The sequence below is a fragment of the Benincasa hispida genome, chromosome 3 (assembly GCF_027475165.1).
Source record: "Benincasa hispida cultivar pf3 chromosome 3, pf3_genome.v1.1, whole genome shotgun sequence".
Taxonomy (NCBI): domain Eukaryota; kingdom Viridiplantae; phylum Streptophyta; class Magnoliopsida; order Cucurbitales; family Cucurbitaceae; genus Benincasa; species Benincasa hispida.
This window is the reverse complement of record NC_143480.1, coordinates 825983-839736: the sequence shown is the minus strand read 5'-3', so window position 1 is coordinate 839736 and position 13754 is coordinate 825983. Positions and strand designations below refer to the sequence as shown.

Below are 13754 nucleotides of genomic sequence, written 5' to 3'. Positions count from 1 at the left end.
ACTATGCGATCATGCTACACTCATACGACAACAAATCATTTTCCAATACAAATACGGTGCTCCTAGTTCTAGGACGCATGTGTTGAATGCAATAATGTCCATAGAGCTAATTTCTAAGTCTCTACTTTTTTCTATTCAATGATGGAAGATGCACACAAAGACAAGGTGACCGCACACAATCATATCCTATCTCTAGGATGCATGCGATGCGTTAATAGCAAACAGTGTTTATCCCTAAGCTTCTATCTCTTGATTATGCATTCTAATTTAACTCTCCCGAGGCTAGATTCTAACCTGAATTTTCCAAGCCTAGATTCTGCCCTTAGACTACCCTCCCGTGTATCTCTAATGGATGAATGATGCATACATAATACAAGATAATCGCATGGAATGAAGATTCCCAGTTATACTAGCTAAGTACTTCTCAACCCATTCGACAGATTTAGCTACTCATGCGTAATAAACAGAGAATGAACAGATATAAAGAAGTAAATTTCATTTCTATAGATAAGTTTAAGTACAAAATGACTATGGAAGATAAGGATATAGAGCCTGGTAGCAATCCCTTGCTTCCCAAGGCTTTTACACTGTCAATTCTACTCTGTTCAAAAGTTATTCTTGCTTCCGCAGAAGCTGGCCCTATCTCTGATCTCGACACTTTCGGCACTCTTCCAAGTTCACTGGAACGATCTCTTGGTACAATCTCGCTTCTCTCGCTTCCGCCTTAAATAAAAGAAAATCTAAGAACACGGCTATTCTATCTAAGGGAAAATTCTCTAACTATCTGAACTTCTTTTCTGAAGGTTGTCTTCGATATTTATAGAGCTACGGGGTGAAAGGCGTCTTCTCTCTTATGATTGCACTAATAGGATGGCTTTAATTTTCTGCCTGATGCGCTAAATATTTCTCACCGAAAAGTTTAGTGTCCTTGCTATAGTAGATCGTTAGCGGCTTGTCAACTTAATTCGAACTTGACCATCATCAGCTTTCTGACCCATCATGATTAATTATGCTTTTCACCCAGATGTGCCCACCAAGTTGCGCTGGCTCTATGCGACAATCCTTCTTGAGCAGATGTTTGCAAGCACAAATCACCGCAAAGCCTTGCGGTTACGCTGCGCTCGATCGTTAATTTCTTGTGATTGCATTTTTCGCCTTGCGTCAACGCATATTCTGCACAAAAATACAAAAGTTAATTGTTTTTATGCGATGAACGCATGCGACCGCAATGTTACAAACTTAATGCTTTTTGGACGTAATCTTATATATTTTATCAACGCAACCCTGCATTGTTTAATAACTTAATACTGTAATGACATGATTTCTGCCCATTATCACCCTGCATCTAAGTGTTCTGTCCAATAGCGTTGAGCTAGTGTTAGACTTGTTGGGATTGGTGTCCTAATTCTCCTGGAGTCTTGTTGTTTTGTAAAGATACACATTGTTCAATGAATAAAATAACTGTTATTTAATTCTAGTATTTACTCATATCCAATAAACAAAGCTCATTGATTATCTTATATGAACTTAAGTATGTATATGTGATATACAAGTGGATCATGCCTTAAGTGATAACTGTATATGTGATATACAAGTGGATCATTCCTTAAGTGATAACCTAAATAGGTCTGTAGTATAAGGATTAAGGTGGGATACCTTATCCTAGTGACACTACGGATACAGCCCGCTTTGTAGAAATTTGCAAGTGTTGTAAACTACTACAGATGGTTGATCCTGGCCATTCATGTGGAGACGTGCAAGCGGGGGTGTCCTATACAAATAATTTGTATAAGACTTGGACCATGAGACGACTAGACTCTGTATATAACGTTGTTGATACTAGAGACTTACATCTCACCTAAACGACCATAGGTGACACGACCTCAATCCTAAGTGTTTTGGGAACTCCTACCTTTGAGGGTGGTCCTTTGATTAGTATGGGTGAGAGTGGCCAGATTGCCAACTCAACATGCCTACCTTTTTGGAGACTTGTCTGATCTGGGAGCTAGGAACTCAATCCACAATATGGAATTCACTCCTTTCCAGAAGCAGGGATAAGTAGAGAGATTGCTCCCTTAAGGACTGAATCTGGGGCTTGAACATAGTGGCCACAGCTTCTCTTTGGAAGGGAAGACTCAGTCATAGTAGGACTATGACTTATGTTCATTAGAGGGATCAGTGGTACTTAAAGAGACAAATGTAACTACAGGGGCATAACGGTTATTGGCCCAGCTGTACTTACGAGCGATCTATGAAGGGTGGTCGCACTGCTGATTGGTTAAGATAGACACATAATATATCTGTAGTAAGGAGAGTTCAGCTGTCGGTTTTTAGTGGAGTGTCTGGCAGTTAATGGATGGTGGATCCCGTGGCTAAAGAGTTTAGTCAGTTATTCACGTACTGTTGGTGCTTTGAGCTACAAGTCCATGAGGTCCCCTTGGTAGCTCAATGGACCCAGTTGAGGATCAGTTCTTGGTGTTGATTTGAAATGTTCAAATTGACAAGAGGTATTTTGATTATATACGATATAATCGATTTGATGTATGATATACATCTAGTGGAGGATTGATGTAAATGAGATTTACATTAAGTACAATGGAATAGAAAAAGAACTATGGTTTATATGTTTCACCAGATGAAATATTAAAACTATAGGTTATAAATATAGTATGATAAGTTGGTTATCATTTATGTTTATAATAATATTAATTATCCATTAATTCTTTTTCTTTTAAATAACCAAAGTAGTGGGTGGTTATTGAATCATGGTAACCATGATTTTAAAAGGAAAAAGGTTTTCCTATTTTAAAAAGAAGTTTTTAAACGATTGAAAAAGTTTTGAGTTTTCTCTCCGCACAAAAGAAACTCACGTAGTTGTCAAGTAAATACAGATTTATTAAACGACGGCTGGGCGAGCTAAACGATCATGAGTATTTACTAAACGATCACATAGTTTTGCTAGACGATCGTTTGCTCAAAGTAAACGATCTTGTAGAGTCTATAGGCGACAGACCGAGTTAAACGATCGCATAGCTTTCACTAGATGATCGCTTAGCTTTATCTAAATGATTGGGCATCGACCTATACAATAAGTCTCCGCCATCTCCCATTTGCCCAGTCATGTACGCAATCGGTGTTTCCTTCGTCTACCTCATACCAAGTCTGAATAGAGCCTACCCTCTAGATTCTCACACCGAGAATACCAAGGTAGCCTTGTTAGTGGTGTCAGACTCAACTCGACACCATCGAGGTTTTCTGGAGGCCGTTCGTGGTGCTGCGGAGGAGTTCGTGATCGAGGATATCGTTAAGGATGAGCATGAAGTGTTCGTGCTATGTTCATTGCGGTGTTGCGGTCGTGTAGATCAGGCGTTCGAGGTTGCTGTTGTTCGAGCATTCGTGTGCAACGAAGCGTGGAGACGCTTCTGCCATTGTGCGTAGAGTTTTTCCTTTATGCATTTGAGTTTATTAATGTTGTAATTTCTCTATATGAATTGTATAACCGTTTGTTTGAAGTTGACTGTAAATGTATTGTTCATTCATGATTGTGATTTGGAATAATCTTGTTCCGCTGCTCATGGAAATCTCAAACCCGATTTCCTTCAAGACTTAGGTTTAATCAAAGTGTTGCAACGCTCGACAGGGCAACATCCTTCATTCCTTCGTCATTTGATTAATTTAGCTCCTAACTTCATCATTTTAACACTTTTTGTCCCGAACGCTTAATACGACTGCTTGTACATTCGAGTCCTACAAAATAATCAATTTAAGTAAATTAAGTAGCTAAAAAATTCCGAGTTAAGTAGAAGAAGATAGCACATTTCCAGTGTTATCAGCCCCACCCTCTCATTGGCTCGAGAGGGACTCGGTTTAGTGATTGGATCACAAATCAATCGTTCATTAGAGGATCAGTGGGACTTAAGGAGCAAGATGTAATTTCGGGAGTAAAACAACGTTTGACCCAGCCGTTATCACGAACAACCCGTGAATGGTCGACTTACTAATTATGGTTAAATCAAGTGGACGAAAATATATCTACAGTAAGGAGAGTGCAACTATCGAGTTATAGTGGTGTGACTCGGTAGTTAACGAATATTGATTAATTTGGTCTAACGAGTTTAGCCAATTAATCTCAGATCGTTGGAGCTCATGATCTATAGGTCCATAAGGTCTATCTACTAGCTCGTAAAACATTAATACCTTGGATTAGTGAATTGAGTAGTTTTGAAAGGTTCAAAATCAAAAATTAAGATTTTCAATTTGAAATGTTCAAATTGAATTTAAGTATTTTCAATTTGAAATGTTCAAATTGAATTTTAGGGTTTTCAATTTGAAGTGTTCAAATAGCAAATTAACATTTAATTTTGATAAAATTAAACGAAATTGGAAAGTTTAAAATATCTAAATATTAATTATATGAATAGGATTCATGTTTAAAATTAGATGTTTGTTAATTTAATATTTGATATTAAATTATTATTTAATTAATTAAAATAAAATTAATTTTTCAATTTTCAAATCACAAAAAATTATTTTTGGAATAGATTTAATTTTGAATTAAATCAGAATGAAATTGAAAATTGAATGGGATTTATTGGAAAATTCCACTTTTCATAGTGGTTTGGTGGCTTCTTCTCCATCAAAACACATATCCCACTTTCTCATTGGCAATTGAAGTGTCAAAGGGTTGTCTCCTTCAGTGGCTGAATGTATATGATACATAAAAGCATAAATTTTCTCAAATGGAAGGGAAGGCGGCTGGAATTTAAGGAAATTCTACGGAAAATCTCTTGCTCTCTAAAACCCTCTCAATCTCATACTCAATTGACTTTAATATTGAGTTCCCTCACTCAAATCCAAGACTAAGAATAGTAGAGAAGATACTTTTGGTGGTCTACTACTGATTTGAAGGTCAAATTCGTGAAAAGCAGCTTGGATTTGGAAGATTCTTCAATAGTACAAGTTTTGAAAACCCTATTCTTTAGTAAGTTATTACTTTGCATGCTTATATAACTCAAATTAAGTGTAATTAGGGTGCTTATAGATTTTGATTACTTTCATTGCATGCTTGTACATTCCATCAAAGCGATACTTCCAAATACTCTCAATTGAACAATGGATGGGGTTCTTCCTATCCATGCTTGTTGAGGCATTTTGTTCCACAAGCTTCTAGTAGGAGAACGATTGGACAAGTATACAACACATTCAATAGCTTGTGCCCAAAATTATTTTGGCATCTTCTTACTTTTCAACGTGCTTCGAGCCATATTGAGTATCATTCTATTCTTCCTTTCAACAACACCATTTTGTTGAGGAGTCCATGGAACTATCATAAGCCGACGAATTCCATTTTCTACGTAAAAAACTTTGAATTCATTTGAAGTGAATTCTCCTCCCCTGTCTGATCTCAAGGCTTTTAGGTAATAACCACTTTCTTTTTCGATAAGAGTTTTAAATCTCTTGAATATGCTAAATATTTCTGATTTCTCCTTGACAAAATAAACCCAAGTTTTTTTTTTTTTTACTTAAATCATCAATAAATAATAAGAAATAATTATTCTTACCAAAAGAACTTGATTTAATCGATCCACAAAGATCAGTGTAAACTAGAGTTAGTCTCCTTGCTATTGAAGAAGATTCTTGTGGAAAACTCTTCTTTACTTACCTGTCATAAAGACAACCTTCACAAAATTGATCTGGATGTTTGACATATGGCAGTACTTAACCATGTTTTCTACCTTGCTAATAGTCTCAAGCCATCAAAATTTAAATGCCCAAGTCTCAAGTGTCAAATCCAAGATGGATCTTTCAAACATGACTTCAAACATTTAGTAACATCAGTTTGAATATTTAATAAAGACATTCTATTCTTCATCATTTGCACTTAAGCAATCATATTATCACAATTATCCCTTAACGAAATATTATAATTCTTCAACAAAATATTATAGCCTTTCTCTAAGAGTTGTCCCAAACTCAAAATATTGTTCTTCATAGCAGGCACATAATAAACATTAGAGATAAACTCATGCTTCCCATTCTTCAAGTTTGATCAAAATCTTACCTTTTCATTTGACAAAAAATTTTGTGGCATCACCAAATATGATATTACCACCAACTGATTCATCAAGTTCAACAAACATTGACTTACATCTACACATGTAATTGTTTGCACTGCTATCAAGATACCATGCATTATTTTCACATGTTTCTTCATCTTTGCATGCTAGAAGCAAAGATGACTCACCGCTTTCTTCATCTTTTTCAGCATAATTTACTTTTGTCTTTCACGACCTCTTGATGAATTAGAGTTTGAATTACTCTCATCAAATTTTCTTTGACCATAATTTCCTCACCTCAACCTATGAAATCACCACGTCCACGATTGTTACCACGTCTTCGACCTCGATTTCCTTTTTCTTGGCTATCTTCTTTATCTCCCAACTGTAACTTTCACTGAAAAAGTTGTTTAGTTGTTTGTTTGTTCTTCTTGAGAAGCTTCTCTTCATGGGCTTGTAAGAAACCCATAAGTTAATCAATGGACATTGTACTCATTTTGATTTTTCAATAGCTACAATGATGAAATTCAATTTTTCAGCCAATGAGCGAAGTATCTTTTCTACCACTTGCTCATCATTTATCTGTCTCACCATATATTTTTATTTCATTTACTACTGCTAGCAATCTTGAGGTATAATCTGAAATCAATTCAGATTCCTTCATATGTAGTGATTCATAATCACCTCTCAATTTTGGAGGCAAACCTTCTTGACTCGATCTACTCCTTTATATGTATTCTCCAAAATTTGTCATGTCTGATGTGCAGTAGTTGCTCCAAAAATCTTCTCAAAATTTGGATCATTGATGGCTTGATGAATGATGGTGAGAGCCTTTTGATCTTTTTTTCTTGTATTTTGTAAAGCTTCTCGTTGAGCTTGATTTAAAGTCACATCACTTTTTGGTTCTTCATAACCATTATTGATAATATCCCATACATCTTGTGAACCAAGTAGAGCTTTCATACAAATACACCAAGTGCTACAATTTTCTTTCATAAGTCAAGGCACTTGGAAGGGAACCAAATTGTTATTTGTCATTTGCAAAACAATTATTGTTTTTCAAACTCAAGCTCTGATACCACTTTGTTGGAAGCCTGTGATGGACACTCACAAATAAATAACCAACAAACGATTATTTGAGAGGAATCAAAAACACTTTTACTTGAAAGACTCTTCAAACTTGGTTCACACTTTTGATTGAACTCTCTTTCTGTATTCTTCTCTACACACTTGGATACATCAACAATGTCAATGTCAATTCTATTTATAGGATTGTCATGGGTAAATTTAAATACATAACTCATACTCTAATTAAATATATATGGAACAATTAAAATCATACACTTAATTTATGTGAAACTCTACTAAATTAACTCTTATGTTAACATAATTAATTAACTCTCATCTTTTAATGTTTTCAACTCTCATAAATTAATTCATCTATAACCTCTCATAAATTAATTCATCTATAACCTCTCATAAATTAATATGATTAATTAACCCACATCCTTAAATTCAATTGTAACTTATCTAGTTAAATAAAACATGTTTAACTTTCAACATGTAAACCTTAGATAAAACTTTTAACCCATTGCTCTAATAAAAATAAAATGATCTCATATGTCAAATAATATTAAATTCCACTAAGACAACTCAAAATATTTATTCTGGTCCCCCTAAACACATAAATTTAAAACTGAAAAATATTGAAGAACTTGAAAGTTTAAAATAAAAAGTTCTAGAATTTCAAATACCAAGACTCGTTCCAAACATGAAAAATGTGAGTGGAAGCTTCTGCCTAGTCCCAATAGCACGAATACGGATTCTTCTTGTCATTCGTCGGTCCGTCCTTGCCCTTATCTGAAAAACATATCATAAGAAATGGTGAGTATGAAATAAGTGACCCACTACTGGGCCCACTAACTGAATTTGTTAGCCTTCTTATTTGGGCATCGGTGTACATTTTATAACATGGTAGTCGTGGTGATCCCATAGGAACAAATCATGGAGATCCAGTGGTCCTGAAGGAACACAAATCATGGCAATCTAGTGATTCTGAAGGAACACAAATAATAGCAGTCTAGGGAACCCGAAGGAACACATATCATGGCAGTCTAGTGAACCCGAAGGAACACATATCATGGCAGTCTAGTGAACTTGAAGGAACAAAAATCATAGCAATAGTGATGATCCTTTAGGGACACCGAATCGGTCATAAATGGTGAACCCGAGGTTCACAACCATAAGATGTACACTGCCCGATAATAGTGCTAATAGTCATCCTCAGTCCAACATGCAACATACAACATCCAAATTTTATATCAAACCATAAACATGTTATTATGATCTTAGTAGCATAATTTATAGGTTTCCGGAACACCCACGATCGTCCATCCATTAGAAAATCATTCCATCACAATAATATCATGATTTCATGTGTATACACAATCTTAACATCAACTTAATTAGACTGTCTAGTTCAAGGGCGAACCAGTAGTAACCACTTACCTTAGAATTAAGTCCAAATAGCTAACAATTTAACTTCGTAAAACCTTGAATCCTGAATAAATTCAAAAACATAAACCGAAAATAAATCCAACATTTAAGGCACAATTTCAATCAGAACTTAACCCGAATGTCTCCAAACAACTTACCCAATACGTGATTTGATCCAAAACTACTTCAAAACTTCAAAATCAACACGATCCAACAACTATATCACCAAATCAACCTCTAACTCTAATGAACAACTTTAAACCTTCTAATCCAACCTCCAAAAATCACAATTAAAACAAAAATTAAGCGACACATAGTGGGTATCCAAAAATTCTCAACAAAGACCCTAAACCTTACAAAAACGAATGCCGAAAAATTTTAATCTTGTCGGAAAACACCTTGAGAGTATGTAAAACCCAATTTCAACATCAAAATTATATGGGTAAGCTAAAACTTAAACCAAAATTTGATGAGTATTCAAGATTTTCCAAGAAAACCCATAAAACACCAAATAACTTACCCAAAATATCAATTCCGACGACAATGGCGCTAGCGGTGGTGACGATGGCAGCAACCATAGACGGACGGACGGTCGTTGCTGTCAGACAATGCAATAAACTTCTAGATTTGTATTTGTATATAATTCCTAACTTTAAAAATGTAGGTCCATGAATTCATGATTTTTGTGTCTAATCGATTTTAAAAATATCAATTATGCATCAAGTCTATTACATATTTGAAAATGTTATATTAGACATGAAATTTAACTTGATGTTTAATAGGTATGATATGTTACATATTTGTCTATTAATTATAAAATTTAAAATTTAAGGTTTAATTAGACACTTCCAAAAAGAAAGTTCAATTAGACTCAAAACTTTTTTTTTGGTCTTCTAAAATATCCAAATTTTAAACATTTCTAATATTTCTATAATAAATTGAAGCATATAGATTTATTAGACATTTTAGGAATTTGAGTCAAAATTGAAAGTTTAAGGATTTATTAGTAACAACTTTCAAAACTAAAACTAAAGTTTTAATTTTTTAACTAAAGTTTTAATTTTTTTTTTTTTTTTTTTTGAAAGACTAAACTTTTAATTTAACCTTCATACAAATGTAATTTCAAACGTATTGATATATAATATATTGATTAACTAATACAAATTGCCAAATTATTACAAATCTTTATAGAATTATTGACCTAAATATATAAGGAAAAACCATTCAGTCAATTTTCATAAAATAATTTTATAAAAATAAAATATATTTTTATATTTTTATATTTTTATATGCATATGAGAGAAATTAGAAAAAAAAACAAAAAAAAACAAAAAAAAAAAAAAAAAAAAAGTTTTCATGACCTATTTCGAATGTGCCAACAACTAAATACTATATATATTTTAAAAAATTAAAAATTAAAATCGAATATACTTTAAAGTTTGTTAGTTGTATTTTAACCCCTATAAATCTTAAATTTAGTTTCTTGATTGCTGATTTTTTTTCCAACCAAATTTTGAAAATTTACTTCCATATTTTATTTTCTTGCCTACAAATTATTATTATTATTATTATTTAATAAATTACAGTAAAAATTAACTTTAAAGAAGTAAATTAAGAATTTATTAAAAATACAGACAATTAAAATTATAAGAATTAAAATTAGACATTCGAAATATAAGATAAAAATGGCATTTTAACCAAAATACAACTACAATTTTTATAAATTAATGAAAATGAATATACACGTGTAAAAAGTCACCAGCTGAGAGGTAGCACGTGCCCGGCCCTTAATAGATCCGCTGTCGAGAGCCACTGGTCCACCAAAGGATCCTATGCCTCAACCCTTTCGGTTAGAATAAATGTATGATGTATACCAAAAATTTTAAATGGAATATGTGTGGGCCACATACATTCCTTCCTGATCCTATATGGTAGATCAGATGTAACCACGAAATACACTACGGGGACTCGTAGTCTCGTACCCCTTCTTATTCATACATATAATATCTATATTTAATGTCACACAGGAAACATTGGACAAGCAACGAGTACCATCTCACTTGCTTCTCATTTGGCTACTACAATATTATATAAACAAAGCCCATATAATAATGTCCATAATCTTATTATATAATAATTAGTAATCTTACGTATTCAAACTACTGCTTCCGCTATAGAGGAAACCTTCCCCAGAATATTGACTTTATCTCCCACTTTTATGATCTTTCCCTTCCCTTCAACTGCTAAGTTCTTCCAAACCAAATTCTGGCCAAAGAAAATCTGGCAAATCATATCCAAAAAAAAAAAAAAAACAAGTGAAAAACTCTTTTGTGACGCATTTTCCCCAAAAGGAACAAAAATGGTAATATTGTTCCTCCATTAATCAACTAATTTCAATTTTTGGGAAGTATCATGATCATGCAATAAGAAGGGTTTCAATTTTTTCAAATGAATGATTTAATATATACACACGTATCCCAGTTTCAGATTCAGTTCTTACTTTTCCCTTCTGTTTATGGTTTGGATGCAGGACGGTATCTGATCGGATATTCTTTAGAGTTTCATTTGGCTCAGGTCCTGCAATTCCAGTCTCCTGGTTTATTGAAGGTAACTGAAAACAAAAGAGTATCTTTTTCAGATGCCAATTTTGTACAAAATACAAACAGGTGAAAGCAATACATGATGCCTTGCCAGTGTAAAAATGAATATATATATATATATATGCTAAGAACTCTACGTTATAAAAGTTAGCTCAATGATATTGATAACACATACCTTCTGACCTACTGCAAAGTTCTTTATTACCCTTCTCATGTATGTATGCACTATTGGAGGCCTAAATCCATCAGTACAAATATGCTATGCATGGACACGATAAAGCAGAAATTCCCCCAAAACTAATTACATGAAGGGTGAGTAAATCATAGACAAGAGTTTCTTTCTTTCTTTTTTCCGCTGCTTTTATCAAGCAGTTCGGAATTTGTTATGGAAAACTAACAAAGAAGTCCCAGAACGAATATAATATTTTGATAAGGCAATTCAATACCTTGCAACGGCTACATAGCCTAACACCCTGAAATATGACGTTGTCTATTTTGATCTCCGTCCACAAATCCTCAGAGAATGGTTCACAGCCATCAACAAGAATGCTAGTTTAAGGACAAAAACAAAACAGGAAAAAAAAACAAACGCTTAAAAGCGATAAGTTAATCATATATCAGGTAAGCCATCTAAAGAAATAGCATTAGGGATCCATACAAGAAATGAAACTTTGGACAATTAAAGAAAAGGTGGGGCGACATACTTAGGTCTAAAGCGATTAATTGATACGGGTTCTTTGAGAACTGTATTCAAGGCATCCAAAGAACCCTGCAAGAGAACTTGGACTTAGAAACACGGTAAGAAAGATAATGATAATTGGAGTTCCAACTGTGTCAATAGTTTTTAAACCTGAGATATCAACATGTATGGGAACTCATCAGAAAACATGATTTGATGTCCAGGACCATATTTGGGATCCACTTCTCTTGTTTGTGAAGCTGCAGAAGACAGAGCAACAAAGAAATTTGAGCATGCTGCTCTGAAATTTGAATGGTTATGAGCTTGTGAGACACTATACAGGACGACTATACTAAACCAAAAGCAAGCCTATGGATTCTTCTAATATACTGAATCAGAATCATTCCTTTCATTTAAGGACCACTAAGAAATTGAATGACATCCCCCCTACAGGATTTACTACATTGAATCTCCCAGACCTGCATTAAAGCGAACCAAACGACTGGGTTTTCCAAGATAATCTGAAAACCACTTCGAAGGAGCATCTCCCTCATCCAGTGCAGAGCCAGACCATTCCCAGACAGAGACACCATCTGCATTCTGCTGAGGTTCACGCAGGGGAACCTTTAAGACATCCATCCCCGGTGCTTTTATGACTGCAAAATGAGAATATGCTGGAGATTGCATGTTTCCATTCTGAAGGTATTCAGAATGATTAAATTCGAGGCATTTAGATATAAATAAATAAATAATTGAAAGTGTACCAAGAAACGAGGTTTCAGAAGGGTTCCAGTCCTCCAAGAATGCGTCGTTCGGCAGGTGTACCTCGACCAGAGCAAGTTTAGGTTCCACTCTCTGAGTGTATGCCCTTCCTTTATAGTTGACAACCAGCCATTGACGGTCCCATCGAAATCCTAGGAAAGAGAAAGAATGAGCTAATTTGAGAGTGGGCTCTGGAATTTGAGGGCATAGAATAATAATAATAACAGTAATCGGAAGGAAGGGGAGAAATGAAAGGAGGGTTACCAGTAGGAGTAAGAGGTGCTTGGAGAACTGAAATACCGCGGCATGATTTGATTGGGTAAATGAAGATTGCAGATACAGCGGCCATATCTCCCCAATGACTGAAGAAGAAGAAGAAGAAGAAGAAGAAGCCTATCAATGTTATATCAATGTTACGCTACTACTGTTCTACCTTACTATTCTACCTGTCCCCTATTAATGCAAGTGCACAGTACCAACGTACTTTTTTTTACTTTTCTTGGAAAGATATAGCCAAGCCAAGATACTGAAAAGACTACACCGACACTCGAACAAAAGCATAGAATATCCTATTTACCCCCCTTCCCCTAATACCGTACTTTATGTTATTTTCAACTCTTACGTCATAACCATACGCATCTTTTCAAATTTAGATAACTGAGAATAATAATATAACATATGATTTTAGGGTACCATATTTTCAGGGGTTTAGGTGTTAGTAAACAAATCATTGAAGATGGTGAATTTTGTATAATTCTACCACAAAATGCATGCTTAATTGACACGTGACCAATGCAAAAAATAAAATGGCGTATCATGAACCGGTTGGATAACAAATTATCCAAATAATAGAGAATATTTTTTTCATTTTCCCATACTCGCAATTGAAAAAAATATTCCATAATTATTATTTTTATTATTATTTTCTTAGAATAAAAGGGGCTATTAGCCCTCCGATTCTTTCCGAAAAGCGACATCAACCGAAAATTTTAAAAATAAAAGTTGTCTCATTTAGATTTGATGAGTATAAAAAATGATCCCAAAGTGGGTTTGACCTTGTATTGACTAACAGAAAAATAAACCATCTACAAATTTTTAACTGAAAGGCTAGTTTTTATTGATTTAATATAGTTTATTAGCTTATGTGTTTTTTTCTTAATC

General features: G+C 34.2%; 1 protein-coding gene and 1 long non-coding RNA gene across 3 annotated transcripts; both read right to left on the bottom strand.

Moving 5' to 3' along the window:
* Positions 1 to 7626: 7626 nt before the first annotated feature.
* On the bottom strand, positions 7627 to 9157 carry LOC120069771 (uncharacterized). Its single transcript, XR_016528278.1, has 4 exons — positions 9073 to 9157; positions 8711 to 8827; positions 8565 to 8616; positions 7627 to 7916 (listed from the first exon to the last, which is right to left on the bottom strand). It is a non-coding gene; the product is annotated as an uncharacterized LOC120069771 (long non-coding RNA).
* A 1338-nt stretch (positions 9158 to 10495) lies between these two features.
* LOC120069770 (uncharacterized) lies at positions 10496 to 13154 on the bottom strand. 2 transcript variants are annotated; one of them, XM_039021578.2, is made up of 8 exons: positions 12858 to 13154; positions 12596 to 12745; positions 12311 to 12487; positions 12003 to 12091; positions 11857 to 11921; positions 11599 to 11701; positions 11053 to 11163; positions 10496 to 10832 (listed from the first exon to the last, which is right to left on the bottom strand). In XM_039021578.2, the coding sequence occupies exons 1-8, from the start codon at positions 12940 to 12942 to the stop codon at positions 10707 to 10709; spliced, it is 906 nt and encodes a 301-aa protein (XP_038877506.1). In that variant the 5' UTR covers positions 12943 to 13154; the 3' UTR covers positions 10496 to 10706. The 2 variants fall into 2 exon arrangements, with proteins under 2 accessions (XP_038877506.1, XP_038877507.1); XM_039021579.2 differs by having other exon boundaries at positions 12311 to 12505; positions 12858 to 13070.
* Between the last annotated feature and the right edge of the window lie 600 nt (positions 13155 to 13754).